The 18313-nt window shown below is 38.0% G+C and overlaps 2 protein-coding genes across 3 annotated transcripts; one reads left to right on the top strand and one right to left on the bottom strand.

Annotated features, from left to right (window-relative positions):
- The first annotated feature begins 2223 nt into the window (after window positions 1-2223).
- On the top strand, window positions 2224-10769 carry arg2 (arginase 2). 2 transcript variants are annotated; one of them, XM_037796539.1, is made up of 8 exons: window positions 2224-2595; window positions 2699-2771; window positions 7671-7845; window positions 8020-8179; window positions 8689-8783; window positions 8901-9005; window positions 9519-9655; window positions 9778-10769. In XM_037796539.1, the coding sequence occupies exons 1-8, from the start codon at window positions 2482-2484 to the stop codon at window positions 9966-9968; spliced, it is 1050 nt and encodes a 349-aa protein (XP_037652467.1). In that variant the 5' UTR covers window positions 2224-2481; the 3' UTR covers window positions 9969-10769. The 2 variants fall into 2 exon arrangements, with proteins under 2 accessions (XP_037652467.1, XP_037652468.1); XM_037796540.1 differs by lacking the exons at window positions 2224-2595; window positions 2699-2771 and adding an exon at window positions 7056-7359.
- A 1653-nt stretch (window positions 10770-12422) lies between these two features.
- vti1b (vesicle transport through interaction with t-SNAREs 1B) lies at window positions 12423-17974 on the bottom strand. The gene is made up of 6 exons (XM_037796543.1): window positions 17878-17974; window positions 17725-17783; window positions 15582-15779; window positions 14616-14789; window positions 14326-14387; window positions 12423-13297 (listed from the first exon to the last, which is right to left on the bottom strand). The coding sequence occupies exons 1-6, from the start codon at window positions 17972-17974 to the stop codon at window positions 13198-13200; spliced, it is 690 nt and encodes a 229-aa protein (XP_037652471.1). The 3' UTR covers window positions 12423-13197.
- Between the last annotated feature and the right edge of the window lie 339 nt (window positions 17975-18313).

Raw genomic sequence — 18313 nt, 5'->3', positions numbered from 1 at the left:
TTTACGAGAAAAAAGTTGCAATATTACGAGAATAAAGTCATACGTTTACGAGAAAAAAAGAAAGTAACACGTAAAATTACTACTTTATAATATTATGACTTTATTCTCATAATACTATGACTTTTTTTCTCGTAAACCTATGACTTTATTCTCGTTATATGACTTTATTCTCGAAATCTCTGATATTTTTTTTCTTAAATGTGGCCTTAATACTCCGTCGTACCATAGACCAACAACAATGATAAATACAAATGAAAATGTAAACAAAAAACAGTTATTCATTTCAACAATTTTTTTTTTAAAAAATCCACAGGGAGCCACTAGAGAGGAGCTGAAGAGCCACATGTGGCTCCAGAGCCGCAGGTTGCTGACCCCTGGTATACATCCATGGGGAAAAGTTTTGCCTGACAGGTTGTAATCAGGGCACGGAAATCCCTTTTCCTCATATTAAATTCTCGGTATTCTCGGTTTTCCAACGCTTGGTGGCGCCAAATCCATTTAGTCTATAAGCTGTCTTTTACCTTCTTGATGTGTACACTGTGTACACGATGTACATAGCACTGTATGTGCTGTATGTGTATAGGCCTACCCCGTTTTTCAGGCGTTGGCTGCGTGGCGACCAAGGTGGGCTGATTACGTCAGGAGACAAACACTTGTTGTGGGTTGGGTGTCGCCCAGCAACCAGAGTTCCGGTTCACGTTCTAGAACTCTACATAATAAGTGGCAGTTATCGGCCGGGTCACAGGGAGTTCCTGTTATTTTAAAGAGAGTTTAAATTCTATGTTATTATTATATTTTAGTCTTTGCATTTCCATTTCATAGATGTAAACATTCCAACCATGTCCCAGTGTATTTCCTGTTACAGTGTTTGTGAATGACTGACAGGAGTAAACAGGGACTCCAGCTGTTGCAAGCAAGACACCTGCCTATATCTATTTCACTGGATTACATTTCCGTTGAAACGCTGTATGCATTTACAACTGTGAAATAGGCTACATAAACAACATATTTCTATTACTCTGTTTTAGATATTGTATCTGTGTTTTTGTTTGGTCTATTGTGTATATTTTTTGCAAGAATATCTATAGCCTGTATTGTTTTATGACAGAATAAAACCAAACCATGTGTAAGATTTAAGATAAAAAATAAGATGCATATCGATTTCAACACTGAATGACCTACATTTACGCAAGTAGGCTACTGCACATAATAGGCTGTAATAGCCAATTGAGGTAGGGTACTTCGGTTGAGTGTTTACATTCTATGCTTTGTTTTGTTTATTTGACAATTCATTTTAAAAGGACACTTACAACACTAATGTACATGCACAGTTAAAAAAAACATCAAGGATAACACAAAAAGTCACATGATTTATTTCCATTGTGGCTCCACTTAATTTATCTGACAGCTGTGGTGAGAAATTACTTGCAGATTGAGATACATATGACCTTATAAACGTTATAAACTACCCAGTTTCTATAGTCAGGCGTACCTCCACCAGATAAATAGTAATCCCTACTTACACATAAGCATCAGTAAAAATAATCACATGTATAAAAATATAATAACAATAATAATAATAATAATAATAAGTAACCTTCTTTTACTTTTGATTAGTTAAGTAGCCTAGAATTTGCTGATAATTTGCTTTAATTACATTTAAAATTAATTAATTAAAGAAATATTATATCTTAATAAATTAATCAAAATATTTTGAATGTAAAAGTTTTACTAAGTTTGAATATAGGCCTACTTCTTTGACCCTAGAAGACACCTTATATATGGAAATATGTAGCTTATAGATGGTTATGTGTTTTCATCTTGACTCTGATATTCGATAGGCTGTGTTTTTTTTTTGACACGTGTTGACAAATAACCCTGGCCAAATGTCTCTAATGTAAACAACAAGCCAAGGCTGTACATTCCGCTTGGCTGCGTCTCTGGAAATTTCCACGTCGATGAGACTGCAGTCTGCAGTACGGAGCTGGCTGGCTTCACAACAAACATGTCAGGAAAAAAAAAAAGCACCTGACCCACATCAGTGCGCTGGCCACGCCCACAGAGCGAACCCACTTATTTCGCCGCTTCCTATTGGCTGCTCCAAAGGTGTGTCATTCAGCCTGACGTCACATTCTAAATATGACACATGGACGCTCTGCCAATAAATAGGCTTCAGGGTTTATTATAAGGTCATAAACGCTTATTATCATCAGTGATAAGTTCGACTTAAAGTTAATATTTCTAAGAAAAAAGTAAGTTGTGATAATATTATCTATTCTTCTGAGTCCTCCTAGTCACCAGCTCATGAATATTAAGTAGATTTAGGGACCAATAAGAGCAGCCTCCTGCAGCAACGCGGCCACATTCAGCAGCATCCACTTCCACCAGCGCAACATCTCACAGCGCTTTCATCAGACTCTTTGGTCGGGCTCGGATCGACTTGGACTGGGACGTTTATTTTTTTAAATAAATTAAATAAAAATGGCTTTAAGAGGACCTCTATTCCGTCTTCTCAGGACTCAACTCGGCCATACGTGCCAACAAAGCAGAGCTCACTCCGTGGCTATACTGGGAGCTCCTTTCTCAAGAGGACAGGTATAAGAAAAATATTTGTCTTTTTTTTTTTTTTTAAATCTTTATTTTCATCTTCAGCACTGAATTTTAACTAATTTCTGTTTTTTGTTTTTTTCTCTAACAGAAGCGAGGAGGTGTGGAGCATGGACCTAAAGCCATCAGAGATGCCGGGCTCATCGACAGGCTCTCCGGTTTAGGTAGGTGAGGAAACCGGGGGGATTATTAAAGGAGCAGTCGGTATAGTTGGAGCAGTCGGTGCGTTATGCAACAGTGGATGGGTGTGACCTGAAGGGTTCGTCAGGGAAAGCATTAAACACTGGAATTAACGTGTCAGCCAGCTGGTTACATCACCGGAGGCTGTAAATATAAACATCAGGCATGTAGCCTTGGAAGAGAACAAAGTGATCTCTGCGTGAAGCTGGTTCAAAGACCTTTTCAAGATCATTTCACAGACATATAGGAAGCTATCATAATAGTAGTATACATCACAAACTGTTTTTTGTATATTATTGCAAGGAGATTCAAAGCAGAATAGGCACAATATAAAAATAGCCTCACTGAAGTCATAATGATGAAAATCCTTGTCGAAGAATGCAAAAAAAATCCTACTTTTCAAGATCCTTCAACATCACAAACTGTTTTTTGTATATTTTTGCAAGGAGTTTTAAAGCAGAAATAGGCACAATATAAGAATAAACTCACTGAAGTCATTATGATGGAAATCCTTGTCGAATTACGCAATAAAATCCTACTTTTTAAGATCCTTTCACCGACATAGGAAGCTATTATAATATAGTATTATACATCACAAACATTCCTGTTTTCTTTTTTATATTTTTGCAAGGAGATTCAAAGCAGAATAGGCAAAGAGTAGCCTCACTGAAACCATAATGATGTAAATCCTTGTCGAATACGTGATAAAATCCTACTTTTCAAGATCCTTTCACTGACATAGGAAGCTATTATAATAGTATAATAATAGGCTATAGATAAATCACAAACATGCCAGTTTTTTGTATATTTTTACAAGAAGATTCAGAGCAGATATAGGCACAATATAAGAATGATGTATGAATCCATTGTCGAAGTAATGGCGCATACAAACTCATGATAAAGCTTCATTCAGTCCCCCACTAAAGCAAGGACAAGAATACCATACAGTAGACCCACCACAGGGTCACTGTGTGTGGGACAACACACGCTAGAGGACACTGATGATTTCTTTTTCCACTCGGGTCGCCACATGTCTGGTCTAGACATTCTTACCCCTGGCACGTGTCGGAAGGAGGCAGGAAGCGGATAGGTTGCTGAGGTATTTCCAGTGTGTCGTCACTGCAGACAGACAGACTCTCCCCCCTCCATAACAACGCTTTTTTCCCTCTCTTTCATACGGCACCCTGGTGACTGTTTCATGAGCTATAAAAGGGGGGAGTGCTGCTGCTTTGAAAATGAAAGAGGACACCTCATGCGGAAAGAATCCGTTATATATTTCAGCGCTGCATTTCAATGAGGTTTCATTGTGCTTAAAAGTCCACGCCTACATGCATAACAAAGGAGATTTAGGAGAGCCGGTGATGTGTCACAGGAATGACCTACAGCAACGGTCACAGAAAGGACAACTGTAAAGGACACTTAGTCACTATAAAGGGAGCCAGTTTTCACGTCAAAGACTCCTAAACTGACACAAATGAAACCCCCATTTGATAAGATTTTATCCCATCTGATATGATTTTTGCTTACAGATGTTTTATTACAGAAAGTGTATGAAACACCTGATCAAAATAGACATACTCTCTGTCATTGTGTTACTTATGGATGGCATTATAGTAGGGCTGTCAATCGATTAAAATATTTCAATGGTGATTAATCATCACATTTATCTGTTCGAAATGTACCTTAAAGTGAGATTTGTCAAGTATTTGATACTCTTATCAACATTAGAGTGAGCAAATATGCTGCTTTATGCAACTATATGTATATATTTATTATTGGAAATCAATTAACAACACAAAAAACAATGACAAATATTGTCCAGAAACCCTCACAGGTACTGCATTTAGCATAACAAATATGCTCAAATCATGACATGGCAAAACTGCAGCCCAACAGGCAACAACAGCTGTCAGTGTGTCAGTGTGCTGACTTCACTATGACTTGTCCCAAACTTGTGACTATGACTTGTCCCAAACTGCGAACCCAAATGTGATTATCAAGGTATGTGAAAGGAAAATAAGAACCCATTTTCGTTCACATATCTTGAGGTCAGAGGTCAAGGGACTCCTTGGAAAATGGTCATAATACTTTCTTCTTCAAAATGATTTATTGCGTTGTATTTGTGGTGCAAGAGTGAAGTAGTAGGTGGGGATTTTGTACAATGACTCAAGCTGTAGTTTTAGTTCTAGTTTCATATGATACCAGTATTGTCCCTGGACCGCACTTTGAAACCCACTGGCCTAGGATACTCTAAGTGTAGTCCAGACACAGTGGTACAAAATAAGTATTTGATACAATACGTTTTTTTAACCTGCTATTTATATTATGTTTCATGGTAATTATTCTTAATTAATATTTTTTTATATTTGATGATGAGAAATGCCCATTACAAGTAGGGGTGTAAGAATATATCGACACATTATGTTTTGTGATACTGTATTGATTCTTAAAAACACTATTGATTTTGCCAAAGTAGAGCTATGACGTTGGATGTTACAGGGACTGTGATAAATGCAAATGCAGATCACACTGTTCTGACTGCATAAAAAAGTAAACTTTTTTTCTACTCCGATGTTATGCATATTGGTGTATTCTTTATACTATGACAAAAAAAATCATAATATATTGCCTTGCTTACAGTATTGTAATATATCGCAATATATTGAATCATAACCTCTGTATCATAATACGTATTTTATCGCCAGATTCTTGCCAATACACAGCCCTAATTACAAGTTAGCCCAAAGTAGTGTCTTTACATTACACGTTAATAAAAACGTTGTCTGGATTATTTTACAAAATAGTATACTTATACTATCAGCAAAGGAAAACTACCATAACCTAAGAGAAGGTCACTATGTACTGGAAGAGTTCGGGGGTGCCTGTTAACTCCACAGAATATTTAACCTGGCTACCATATGTGTGATGAGGTTACTATAAATACACTCACTATAGAGTATACCGCAGTCTAAATATATAAATCTATTATCATTATACACCACAGTTGACAGGAACACAGTGTCACTAGAAACTCACTGCTGAGCTCCAGATTGTTGGTCCTCATAATAGAAAATGACAGTAATTGTCAGCGATAATGACAGCTTTGTGCAACTCTTCACACAATGGATCATCAAGGTGTGACAGTTACAGTAAGGACAATACTAGTTCCTGTGTTGCAGCCAATTAAAGAGAACCTATTATGTGCATTCCAATAATCATACCTGGCATACTGATTAGTATGCCAGGTATGATTATAATAGTATGCCAGGAAAAGATTATATCCCAAGTATGCAAAAAAATACCACTGCGTCCGGTCACATTTTGCACTATGCAAGCCAGCATGCATTTTCTTGATTTTTTTAAACTTCTTTTAGGATAGGAAATTACTAAATCTTAGTTAGGGCTCATTTTAACCTGCCATACAATATACGTGTATATACAGTACCGATATATGGCACTTATGTTAATGTGTTGAGGCAAGTAGAGCCAAATTACATTAAAAGTTACAAGAAAGATTTGTAAAATTACTGCAGCCTGCAATTATAGGGTTTTATCTAGAATATCCGTATAATAAAAAAAACAACTTAAAGTTTAAAAACAAAAGGTCTGAGAAAAGTCCTTAGTCTGCTGAGGTTGAAAGCAACGAGATGGCAAGGAGTCAGTCTCCTGAAGCCAAATTGGCAGTAGTGAAAAAAGATACAGCTGCCATGTCACTAGCTGACCCAACGTAGGAAACCGAACCCTTACTGAACTAAATACTCTCAGGGTCGGTCAGTGTGTCCCAACTTTCTCAGTAAAAATCAAACGAGTACAAGTACAGTACACATAGCAGCTATGCCGCATTGTGCAGTAAACAGAAGCAGCCTTTAGCTCCAACACTCTGCCTCCCCCTCACTGTCAGACCAGCTGAGTCAGTACCACATTTTAAAAAAACTTTTAAAAACCCACGTATATAGGGTGCCGTTTTTATAAGTTTGTTGCTTGAAAATCCTTTGGTTTTATTTGTCTTTTAATTCTATTTTGTTTGTTACATTGCTTTTATTGTTGAGTATCTGCTTCCGTTTTAAAAACTGTATGCTTTCATGCTGCGTACTATTATGCATTTTTAGTATTAACTGTAAAGCACTTTGGAACTGCCGTTTTGAAAATGGCTTTATAAATAAAGTTTATATATTTTTTAATATTATAAATATATAATAATACATTTAAATATGAATTGTCCTGCAATAGGTGCACACTGTTGCATCAAGACAAGGGCTATTCCTGTCCTGTCTACGAATGGTAATGAACCACATTGGTTCCCCTTAGATCAGCAGAGCAACACTACACTACCGTGAAGGATCACATTGCCAGATGAACCCCGAATATGGCTGATCACATCACTTGTTTACTTCGCAGTCCGTGTACTAAACCAAGTGGAAATTTTTCGGCCTGAAACTGCTGCGGCTATCTAGTGCAGGGCAACCCAGTGGCTGAAACCTGAGCTGACGTGGGAAATGGGAACCAGTGGAAAGTGCCCTGTCACTAATATTCCCCTGGCGTTGAATGAATCAGCCTCTTCAGACTGCAAAGGTAGACAGATGTGTGTTAAGTTGTGCTACAGAAGCTACAGATTATTTAAGCTTTACAACTGAAACTGGCATCTGCAATCTTCAAAGCACAAATGTTTCTTGAAAATAGACAACAGGGCAGTGTCCTAACAATTGGACAGATTGTCCAAAACCAACAGATTGCAAGTTCTTTCAATGCAACAGCCAATCTGTCCATCAACAGACAGATGTCCTGGTGTAAAGCTCTGAACTCTTGCTCAGTCAGAGTGACTCAGCTAAATGCCTTGAAAGCAGTAAGTGCTTTAATTGATGGCAGTTTCTTCTCGTTCTTAGACTACTCTGTCCACGACTTTGGCGACCTCAACTTCCACCACCATGAGAAGGACGAACCCTACATGGATGTAAAGTTCCCTCGCACTGTGGGTGGAGCAAATAAGATGGTGTCAGGCGCAGTGAGCAGAGCAGTCGGCGCTGGGCACACCCTGGTCATGCTGGGAGGTGATCACAGGTAATTATGTGATAAAACATAATGTGTTGTTTGGGAACAGAACATGCCTTGAAATCCTGCTGTATACAACTAGTACAATATGTGTTAATGCTCCTGTGCGAGGATACTCTCATCCTCTTAATTTCACTGATGTAAACACCAGATATTTATAAGACTGCCCTTCTCGTTTCATAGCCTTGCTATTGGATCAGTGGCAGGCCATGCCCGGCAGTGTCCTGACCTGTGTCTCATCTGGGTTGATGCTCATGCAGATATAAACACGCCCATGACTTCTCCATCAGGAAACATCCATGGCCAGCCTGTGGCGTTCATGCTCAAAGAGCTGCAAGACAAGGTGAGGAGAAATATTAGGCTTAACTTAAATAAAACATAGACTGGATCTCCTGCATTTCAGACATAATTTGACTAGTTTTGATTAAAAGGTGTAGCATCTAAAGTGCAGCCTGATGTAAAAAAAAAATCCTGGTCAGTTTCTTTGCGTCGGGCCGAACAACGACCCTTAGCTGTTATTCAATCACAGCAACATATCACAAGGCCTGTTGTGAGAAACTGCTCAATAGAAACAACACTGACTCAAAACTTCCTCTTATGCAAACTTGGACAGATTGTGAGATTATGAGCACAGACATGTCAATGCGCCGCACCCCGACTACGTAAGTGCAAGACACACGGAACGAAAGAGATGTTTTAAAAAGAAACAAAACAAATACTGGATTGGATTAATATTGACGCGCCAACCATAACCTTTGTATGAACTGTCATATATCACCCAATGGTGGACGTTTTTCTGTCCCTACATACAAATATATTCCACTTAAAATTATCTCTATCTGTCCACCATAGATGCCAAATATCCCAGGGTTCTCCTGGTTGAAGCCGTTCCTCTCCTCGAGGGACTTGGTGTACATCGGACTGAGAGATGTTGACCCCGGAGAGTAGTAAGTACATACTATCACATTCAAAACCTTTATCATATGTGGCTGATATGAACTCAATTCTCCATGTAAGCACTGTGAAAATAGTTCTTTATGTTTTTTTATTTTGTTTTATAACAGCCACATCCTGAAGAACCTGGGTATCCAGTACTTCACCATGAGGGATATCGACAGACTAGGCATCCAAAGGGTCATGGAAGTCACTCTTGACCATCTTCTGTCAAGGTATCAAACATGATTGTATGATTATCTTTAAATGTTTAAAGAGGACCCATTACGCTCTTGTGCTTTTCCCTTTCCTTTAGTGTGTTATATAGTTTCTTGTGCATGTAAAAGGTCTGCAAAGTTACAAAGCCCAAAGTCCACGCCCAAAGGAGTTACTCTCCCCCACAGAAACACTGCTCATGAACTGCCTGAAACGCCTTGCTTCAAGTTCTGCCTTTTCTTCCGTAACGTGGTGATGTCACCAAGTAACACATTTGCATAATACCTGCCTAAAGGCTAGTTAAAGGCTGAAACAGAGAGTTTCAGACAGAGGTTGAAAAGAGGTGCTGCAGCACAGCCAGCCAACATAAAAGCATGTAAACATGTTCTAGTTAAAATACAAAATATAAGTATGCACCCGGAAATGAGCATAATACGTCCTCTTTAACTTTTACTAAAAGTCAAATTTTTGCCCATGTCTGAGTTGAAGTTAGCCACAAATTCACACTTTAATTGTCTCACCTTCTTGAACAGAAAACAGCGACCGATCCACTTGAGCTTTGACATCGATGCATTCGACCCGTCTCTGGCTCCAGCCACAGGAACACCGGTGAACGGCGGTTTGACCTACAGGGAGGGAATCTACATCACAGAGGAAATCCACAACACAGGTGCAGATGACTACAAATATGGTGGAAACATCCTATAAAGACAGCTTCACATGCCCTTATTTTGTTTTTCTGTCCTTAAAGGGCTCTTATTGTCATATATCTAACTTGTGAATGATGTGCAGGTCTGCTGTCGGCCATGGACCTGGTAGAAGTAAACCCAGTGCTGGGAGCCAACCCTGAAGCCGTGGAGTCCACCGCCTCTTTAGCGGTCGACGTCATCGCATCGTCTCTGGGACAGACGAGAGAAGGCGCTCCCGTGTCCATCGACGAGATTCCCTCTGCGAAGGACGACACAGAGCAGCTTCGCCTCTGAGAGCATGAAGCAAAGCTATGAACTTTATCAGCATCCTCCCTGAGCATTCCGCAATTCTGAATACAAGACTGTAAAGACTGAATCAAATAGTAGCTCAAGGTTTAGTCTTTATCTCTTTGCTGTTTAATGTTACGTTTCATGAAGAAAACTAAATTATGTCCGATTTCAAAGAACTACAAAAAGGCTTTACCGATTTGGGGAGAAAAGTTCACATTAATAATGCTGACACAAAAGCCTTTGACATAATTTCGTTACACTTATTGATGTTCTCTTAAACAGCAATACTAACTTATTTTTCTCCTGTATGTTATAAGTTAAGCGTTAGAGGACACAGCTGCCACATATTTATTATGCGTTTGGTTTACAAGAGAATGAACCTGCCTCAGAGGTATGATGAACCAAGTCTGACTTAGTTTGAAGTCCACAGTCTAAAGTGGACTCTCAAAATGGTTTTGTGGCTGTGCCAGTTACTAATAACTAGTAATGATGTGTTTGCACTTTTGGACCAGCTATGGTTACTGTATTTTCCTTAGAGTTTACTTTTGTATTTTCACAATGAACCTACCAGTATATGTAGTAGAATTAGTGTGTTTAAATACTTACTGACTACATCAGTATTAATTGATTTGAAAAATGTTAATATCCAGCTTTCATTCAAATGCTGACAAAAAAAAAAGATATTTGGATAATTACGCTTGAACTGATCCAATGCTTGACTTGATGTGGCCACTAAACGACTATTGTCCTTGTAATAAAGAGTTTATATTTTGGTCTTCCATAAATGTGATTACATTTTTTGTTCGTGTGCAAAGGTGTCTTATTTTCTCCATAGTTAGTTTCATTTTATTCTAAAGGCATATAGCTAAACAAAGTAAACTGAGGCTGATGGGAATGCCAGTAGTTCTGCAAGTATACAGTCATAAACCAGAGTTAGAGAAATACTAATTTGACCTGACGGTGGCGTTAGATGAAAAATCAGATTATCACCAAATTTGTTACAATTTTTCCTGAAGGGAACATAACTGTACCAAATTTCATGGCAATCCATTCAGTAGTTTTTGAGATATTTCAGTGTTTACCAAAGCGGTGGATCAACTAACACTGCTATTTGTAGAGCCATGGTGTTAGCATGGCTGAAAAATGGTTATGTCTAGAAGGTAACCCACAAGTTGCGAAAACGTGCGAAAACCAGTCGTGGTCAATGCCTAACCTTAACCATTCAAAGTCAATACCTGACCTTAACCATTTGAAGTCAATGCCTAACCTTAACCATTCGAGGTCAACATATCACGGCCTGTCGTGAGAAATTGCTCAATGGAAACTACAACACTGACTCAAAACCTCCTCTTATGCAAACTTGGACAAATTATAAGATTACGATCAGACATGTCAAGGCTCCGCACCCCGACTACGTAAGAGCAAGACATGCAGAACGAAAGAGATGTTTTTAAACTAAACAAAACAAATACTGGATTGGATTAATATTGACACGCCAACCATAACCTTTGTATGAACTGTCATATATCACCCAATGGTGGACGTTATTTTTCTGTCCCTACATACAAATATATTCCACTTTACATTATCTCTATCTGTCCACCACAGATGCCAAATATCCCAGGGTTCTCTTGGTCCTTAACCTTAACCATTCAAGGTCAATGCCTAACCTTAACTAGTCGAGGTCAATGCCTAACCTTAACCATTCGAGGTCAATGCCTAACCTTAACTAGTCAAGGTCAATACCTAACCTTAACCATTCCAGGTCAATGCCTATCCTCAACCATCTCCAAGAGTTTTGCAACTTCTGGGTTACCTTCTAGACACGACCCTGAAAAGTTATCATTCAATCAATATGCAGATACATGAAAGAAATAATAGCCAATGTTTGGACTAGTATAAATTGTTATCAGTATTGCTGGCATCATAGTTACATCAATGATTAGTTGCACTTATATTACATAAAAATATTACATAATTTGCATGTGGTTATACAACCATAGTATTTACTGTTAGTACTTTGTAACAGCAAAAACTTTATGCTTTTTGCGAAGTTTTTTAATGGAACGTGAGGCAATGTTTTAGATAAAAGTTTAAAAAAAAAGAAATTTGCTATTTCCTTCTATCCCAACCCCCACTCTCCACCTGATCCACAAAAGTAGGTCACCAAACATGTTTTCGTTCTTGGCATCACACGAGGAAGGCATGATATCTATGCAGAAGAAAAACACCGTGGCAGATGTGCCACTTCAAGAACACAGCACTAAAAATAACTTTATCACCTATTACCTGAGAATTAATTCCATAGTAACGGGTGCTGTTTACCCAGCACTAAGCTGGCCCGGTCTGGGGTTTCAGCCTGTAACACATTTTGATGACGTCAGCTCCACAGCGGATGTTTTTCTAACTTTGGCCTGTTTGACTGCCGTTCCTGGAAATATTAGATACAATGCAAACTGAGGTTAAAGATTAGCTTTAATGATGTGACTGTCAAATAAGGAATATTGAGGCTTATTTCTAACAGTGATTTTTGTATTATACAGTGATTAGACATCATCATCATCATCATCAAACATTATTAACTGTTAAGAACATTGCATGTATTAAGAGTTTCCACCCAATTTTCCATTCACATCTCTTGATTGACAAATTTGGCCTCAGGTCTCAGAATTGAAAAAATTAGCTAAATACAACCATTTGGATACTGGGCATGGTGACACAACAAATACAGATTCAACTGGTGCCATTTCGTCAAATACTGTTGTTTAGTATTTTACATATAATGGCACAATACGATTGTTTTAATAATAAAGTCTGTCAGTAACATTTCACAAGTTCATTCACCGGAGGATGTATACATATTGATCGTACTCTTGAATAAATCCTTACAGAGAATCATCTCTGGGGTCTGTAGCAGCCAGCACACAAGTCCAGAAAATCATCCTGCAGGGCATCAATGGTATTTTAACAGTTTGATAAAACAGTGCAAATGTCAGGTCACAGTTTGTGCGTTGAGTTTCTGTGAGTTTGGTCCATTCACAGGTTCAACAACAATGAACTTGCCTATGGACAGAATCCCCTCTCAGTAAAGGTTCACTTTAAGACCGAACCATCTCATTGTCCTTATTTACTCACAGAAACAGTTGGCTGAATACAGCAGAGGAACATTATTGCTACTGGATAGTCAGTGGAGACAGATGTCGAGAGTCTGGGTTCGCCCTGGATCCAGAACTTAAGAAGATTTTCGGAAGAACTTCAGATAAACCACGGCACCTAGAATGGCCAACTCCATTAAAATGATGACACCTAATAGCAGCTTGTTCGTCATCAGCCTACAAGACAAAAAAGAAAAAGTCAACAATAAACAGAGGGTCATTGTTCCAAAAACAGATTTCATGAAGTTCCAACTGCTGCAATAATTAATCGATTAGTTGTCAACTATTAAATTAATCGCCAACTATTTCGGTAATCGATTAATCGGTTTGAGTAATTTTCTAAGAAAAAAAAAATTTAAATTCTCTGATTCCAGCTCCTTAAATGTGAATATTTTCTGGTTTCTTTACTCCTCTATGACAGTAAACTGAATATCATTGAGTTGTGGACAAAACAAGACATTTGAGGACGTCATCTTGGGCTTTGGGAAACACTGTTTGACATTTTTCACTGAGATTTTCTGACATTTATAGACCAAACAACTAATCGATTAATCAAGGGAATAATCAATAAATTAATAGACAATAAAAATAACTGTTAAATGCAGCTCTAGATTTGTCGATCGACAGAAAATTAATCTGCAACTACTTTGAAAATCGATTAACCATTTTACTTGTTTTTGAACAAAAATAACAACTATTTGCTGGTTCCAGTTTCTCAGATGTGAGGATTTGATGCTGTTCTGTGTCATTCATGATTGTGAATTGAATATCTTTGGGTTTTGAACTGTCTGAAGATAAAATTGCACTAGGCATTTATGACTATATTCTGACATATTATAGATTAAACAGTTGTTAATTGACAAAATAATTGCCTTGATAATAATAAAAGAATCGTTAGTTGCAGCCCTAATCACCAGTATCACCAGAAATGCATTAATCAGCAAATCAGAATTATTTTTTTTACCAAATCCATGTTTAAGTGTAATCAATGTGCATCATTTTGCCTTTTTAATGTACAATATAGTGTACTATCATATAAACTACAGAGACAACAAGACATCACATTCAGTGAAAGGCATACAAAAGACCAGAGAATAAATCAAACTCAGGAAACAGACATTTAGCATTCAATCATTTTGTGCATCGATAAAAAAAATAAAAACAAGATAACTTAAATGTATAACCTCTTCTGGAGTAGCACTTACCGTCGTGACATGGCACGAAGAATTTTTCTACTTCGACTGAGGTTCTCTCCAGTATTCGCCAACTTCAAAATAAAACAAAAGTTAGAATAGATTTAACAAAATCATGATCTGACAAAATCCAACTAATGTAAATCATATTGGCCCCAACCTGAGCTGTACCAAATGTAATAAACTGAATCAAGTGACTAAAAAAATCTAACATACAGTATCTACCCTCAACAGATTCAAACTAATGCAGCATCACAATCTCAGCCCGTATAGCAGCATAATAACAACAATTCCCTGCTCACTCTGTTTCTGGTGCGGTCCAGCTGTTCTCTCTGCTCTCCCAGCTCCTCAATGATATCTGTGCCGATCTGGTCCGTCTCGGCGGCGATGCGCTGACTTCGTTCAATGCTCATGGTGGCATTGTTCAGAGAGTCTGTGCCCTGGAGTAGCAATGCTCTCTGGGACTGCTGGTTTGTCTGCATAGGTGGGCAAACATGAACAACAACCAAGGTAAATGATACTAACAGTGACAGAAGAGCAAGAAAAAAAACCATTCTGAGATATTCTTACTCCCTTTGATATCCATTTTGTTGACTACATCAGGGGCTGTACTCACAAACACTCATTGGAAATACTTAGCCTTACATTTATTTACCATGCTGGTAATTTTATTATTTAATCTGGTTCATTAACTCAAAGTCATTCAGCGTTTGGAGAATATTTCTCCCACCTCTTTGTCTTTCTGCCATTTCTCCTCCGCTTTAGAAACTCTTATGTCTTTTAAAAGTCCTCGTCCCTCCTTCCTCCTAACAGTTTTCACCTTTGGAGCTCTAAGATAAGATGCTTTGTGAATAACTTTTATCATCACCAGGATCTAGTCTTATCTGTAAGGGCAAATTCTTAGAAAACCTCAAGAATTTCCTTAGAATTTCACAACTCTTTGTACTTGGAAGCTTTATGAATTCGGCCTCCGGGGTTATTTGGCAGTAAAATTTCCATCTTAGTGTGCCAAGATTTCCTCCAACTGCCTCATGACCTTTTATTGATTTCCTGCATTTCCTCAGAATTTGTTTTTACAAAAAGCAGAAGAGATGTACACTCCTTACTTTCAATCTGAGAGGCCGATAACCACAACTGACATTTTCTACGAGGATAGCTGAAACATTTTCTGCTTTTGAATTTCCTTGTAATTGTTCACTCTCATAATGAGAGGACATTGTGATCAAACAGCATTTTTAACATATCAAATTCAACCGCCACACACTCACACTTTGTTGGTTTTGTGATGAATAGATGCCCTGATGACTTCCTTCCACTGTGTGGGAAGAGGAACCAAAGGCAGGAGCAGAGTTTTTCACGTCCCTCTGCAGCTTGCCCATGTCCCGGCGGTACATACGCAGCTTTGTACTCATTGTATTTCGGTAAGAGGAAGGAGCAGAACGCAGCTCTTCCTCCATTCCTTGTAACTGGAAACAGATGCGAAAATACTGCTTGTGAACACATTAATGGTGACATGCAGAGTACACTGACAGAACAACTGAAACAGCAGGTCATCAACAACATAGCCAACCACAAAGCATCCGCCAGCGACACCGTAATGTGTCTCGAAGTGTCGGGGGGCATCCAGCTTTGGATGATGTAACACAGTGTGTCACACAGGGTTTTGTGAGACTGTGGTTGGCGGACCTCGGACCCTCGAGGGGTGGTCAACCTTTTGAACGGTAGTGTATGTACATAATAGCTATATGTGTTTAATTTTTACTAGGGCTGTCAACACATTAATGCAATCAATCTTTCAGAGGTTGTAGCTTGGTGCGAAGGAGGTTAAATAACGCTCCAAACAAGCGCTAAATTTTGAGGAGGAAAAACTGTCATGGCCATTTTCAAAGGGGTCCCTTGACCTCTGACCTCAAGATATGTGAATGAAAATGGGTTCTATGGGTACCCACGAGTCTCCCCTTTACAGACATGCCCACTTTATGATAATCACATGCAGTTTGGGGCAAGTCATAGTCAAGTCAGCACACTGACACACTGACAGCTGTTGTTGTCTGTTGGGCTTCAGTTTGTCATGTTATGATTTGAACATATTTTTTTATGCTAAATGCAGTACCTGTGAGGGTTTCTGGACAATATCTGTCATTGTTTTGTGTTGTTAATTGATTTCCAGTAATAAATATATACATACATTTGCATAAAGCAAGCATATTTGCCAACGCCCATGTTGATACGAATATTAAATACTTGACGAATCTCCATTTAAAGGTCTCATATTATAAAAAAGTGAGATTTTCATGTTTTTTTATTATAAAGCAGGCTTAAGTCCAATATAAATACTGTTAAATTATCGAAGCTCTCAATCCACAGGGAAATACACACAGCCCGTATTCAGAAACTCTGCATTTGAAACAGGCCGGCAGGATTTCTGCCCATTCGTGATGTCACGAATATACAATATTTACACAATTTTAAATGTAAACATTCTAAATATGTCCCAGTTTATTTCCTGGTTGCAGTGTATGTGCATGTCATCAGCTGACAGGAAGTACACGTGAACCCAAGCTGTTGCCTAGTAACGCAATTCCGTCAAAATGCGATAAACGGGGCTTTTCAGACAGAGGGTAAATACAGGCATATTCAGGCCGACAGTATGAGGAAATTTTTTTTTTTTTAACATTACAGCATGTAAACATGTTCTAGTAGAAACACAAAATACAAGTATGAACCTGAAAATGAGCATGATATGGGACCTTTAAAGTACATTTTGATGAAAAATGTGGGATTAATTCAAAATTCAAGCCCTTTATTGTCATTGTGTAATACAACGAAATTAGATTGTGACGATCCCATAGGTGCTAAAAAAGATAATACAATAAAAAAAGAGATAGTGCAATATAAATATAAAAAAATATATAAAATATAAAAATACATTATGTATATTGATGAGATGACAGTTTTGTTAGATTATTGCACAAAGTGTCCGTCAGATAATTACATAATTATTGCACAGCATCATATAATTATTGCACATTAATTGTGATTAACTATGGAAAATCATGCAATAAATAACAATTCAATATTTTAAATCGATTGACAGCCCTAATTTTTACCTATCTGTTCTACTTTGTTGTCCCTGTTTTTATCTGTAAGTCTATTTCTATCTTCCTGTAAATTGTTTCAGGAACTGTGTGTGACACTGAGAGTAATAACAGTAAACATTGAAGTTCTACTATAGTTTTTAAACAAGTGAGTCAAAACAGGCAATCTTTACTCAAGGCTGTTGACTGAATAAAAGCCTTGAGGGCTGTTTACTTTGATAATGGTAAAGAAGAGTACAAACAGCTCTTATTATTAAAGTGCGTAGCTGTCACATTATCACTTTCTAAACACACTAAGAGGAGAGCAGCTCACCACTTCCTCAGCCTCCCCCTGCCTCTCATCAAAGCTCCTCACCAGCCTCTTCCTCTCCTCTGTAAAGTGAGATAAAAACACAAGTTTACAGTTTGTCACACAGTCAGCTGATGTAAACATTAGCAGGTAAAACAACAACATTAATCTGTTTACCTCCGTGACATCTCAGAGCTCTCTCAGGCATCAGCTTCAGCTCCTCGTACAGAGATTTATAGATTTCGTGCAACTTCTCGAATTCCTCCGACGACATTTTTGCATTAACTGAAGCTCTACTACCTTTTCTTGATGAATTACTTTGTCTTTTTGTTGTAAAATACACAAATATCAGTCAAAACACCTGAGAGTTAATCTACTAGTTTTGCTGTGATGATAATAACATCCCCGGGACTTCCGCGTGATCCAGTACCTAAAACTCCTGATCAAAAATCAAACAAAACCATGTTTTATTATATTCTTTTAACCAAAGAAATAAAATATGTCAAATATTACACCACAAATAGGAATATAATTTACGGGAATGGTGTTAAATCTTGGTGAAAACGATTTAAAAAGCACCCCGATAGCAATTTTATTCAGGCACTACGCGGAC

The sequence above is a fragment of the Sebastes umbrosus genome, chromosome 16 (assembly GCF_015220745.1).
Source record: "Sebastes umbrosus isolate fSebUmb1 chromosome 16, fSebUmb1.pri, whole genome shotgun sequence".
Lineage (NCBI taxonomy): Eukaryota > Metazoa > Chordata > Actinopteri > Perciformes > Sebastidae > Sebastes > Sebastes umbrosus.
Note: the sequence above shows the minus strand (reverse complement) of the source record. Positions and strands in the feature narration are given on the sequence as shown.

What these genes read in the sequence shown, in the direction of transcription:
- arg2 (XM_037796539.1), top strand. Translation starts at nt 2,482, where the DNA reads ATGGCTTTAAGAGGACCTCTATTCCGTCTTCTCAGGACTCAACTCGGC. An exon ending in CGACAGGCTCTCCGGTTTAG is followed by an intron (nt 2,772 to 7,670) that starts GTAGGTGAGGAA and finishes TCTCGTTCTTAG; the next exon opens with ACTACTCTGTCCACGACTTT. An exon ending in CTTGACCATCTTCTGTCAAG is followed by an intron (nt 9,006 to 9,518) that starts GTATCAAACATG and finishes CTTCTTGAACAG; the next exon opens with AAAACAGCGACCGATCCACT.
- vti1b (XM_037796543.1), bottom strand. Translation starts at nt 17,974, where the DNA reads ATGTCGTCGGAGGAATTCGAGAAGTTGCACGAAATCTATAAATCTCTG. An exon ending in AGCTCTGAGATGTCACGGAG is followed by an intron (nt 17,784 to 17,877) that starts GTAAACAGATTA and finishes CTCACTTTACAG; the next exon opens with AGGAGAGGAAGAGGCTGGTG. An exon ending in CATCACAAAACCAACAAAGT is followed by an intron (nt 14,790 to 15,581) that starts GTGAGTGTGTGG and finishes CCACCTATGCAG; the next exon opens with ACAAACCAGCAGTCCCAGAG.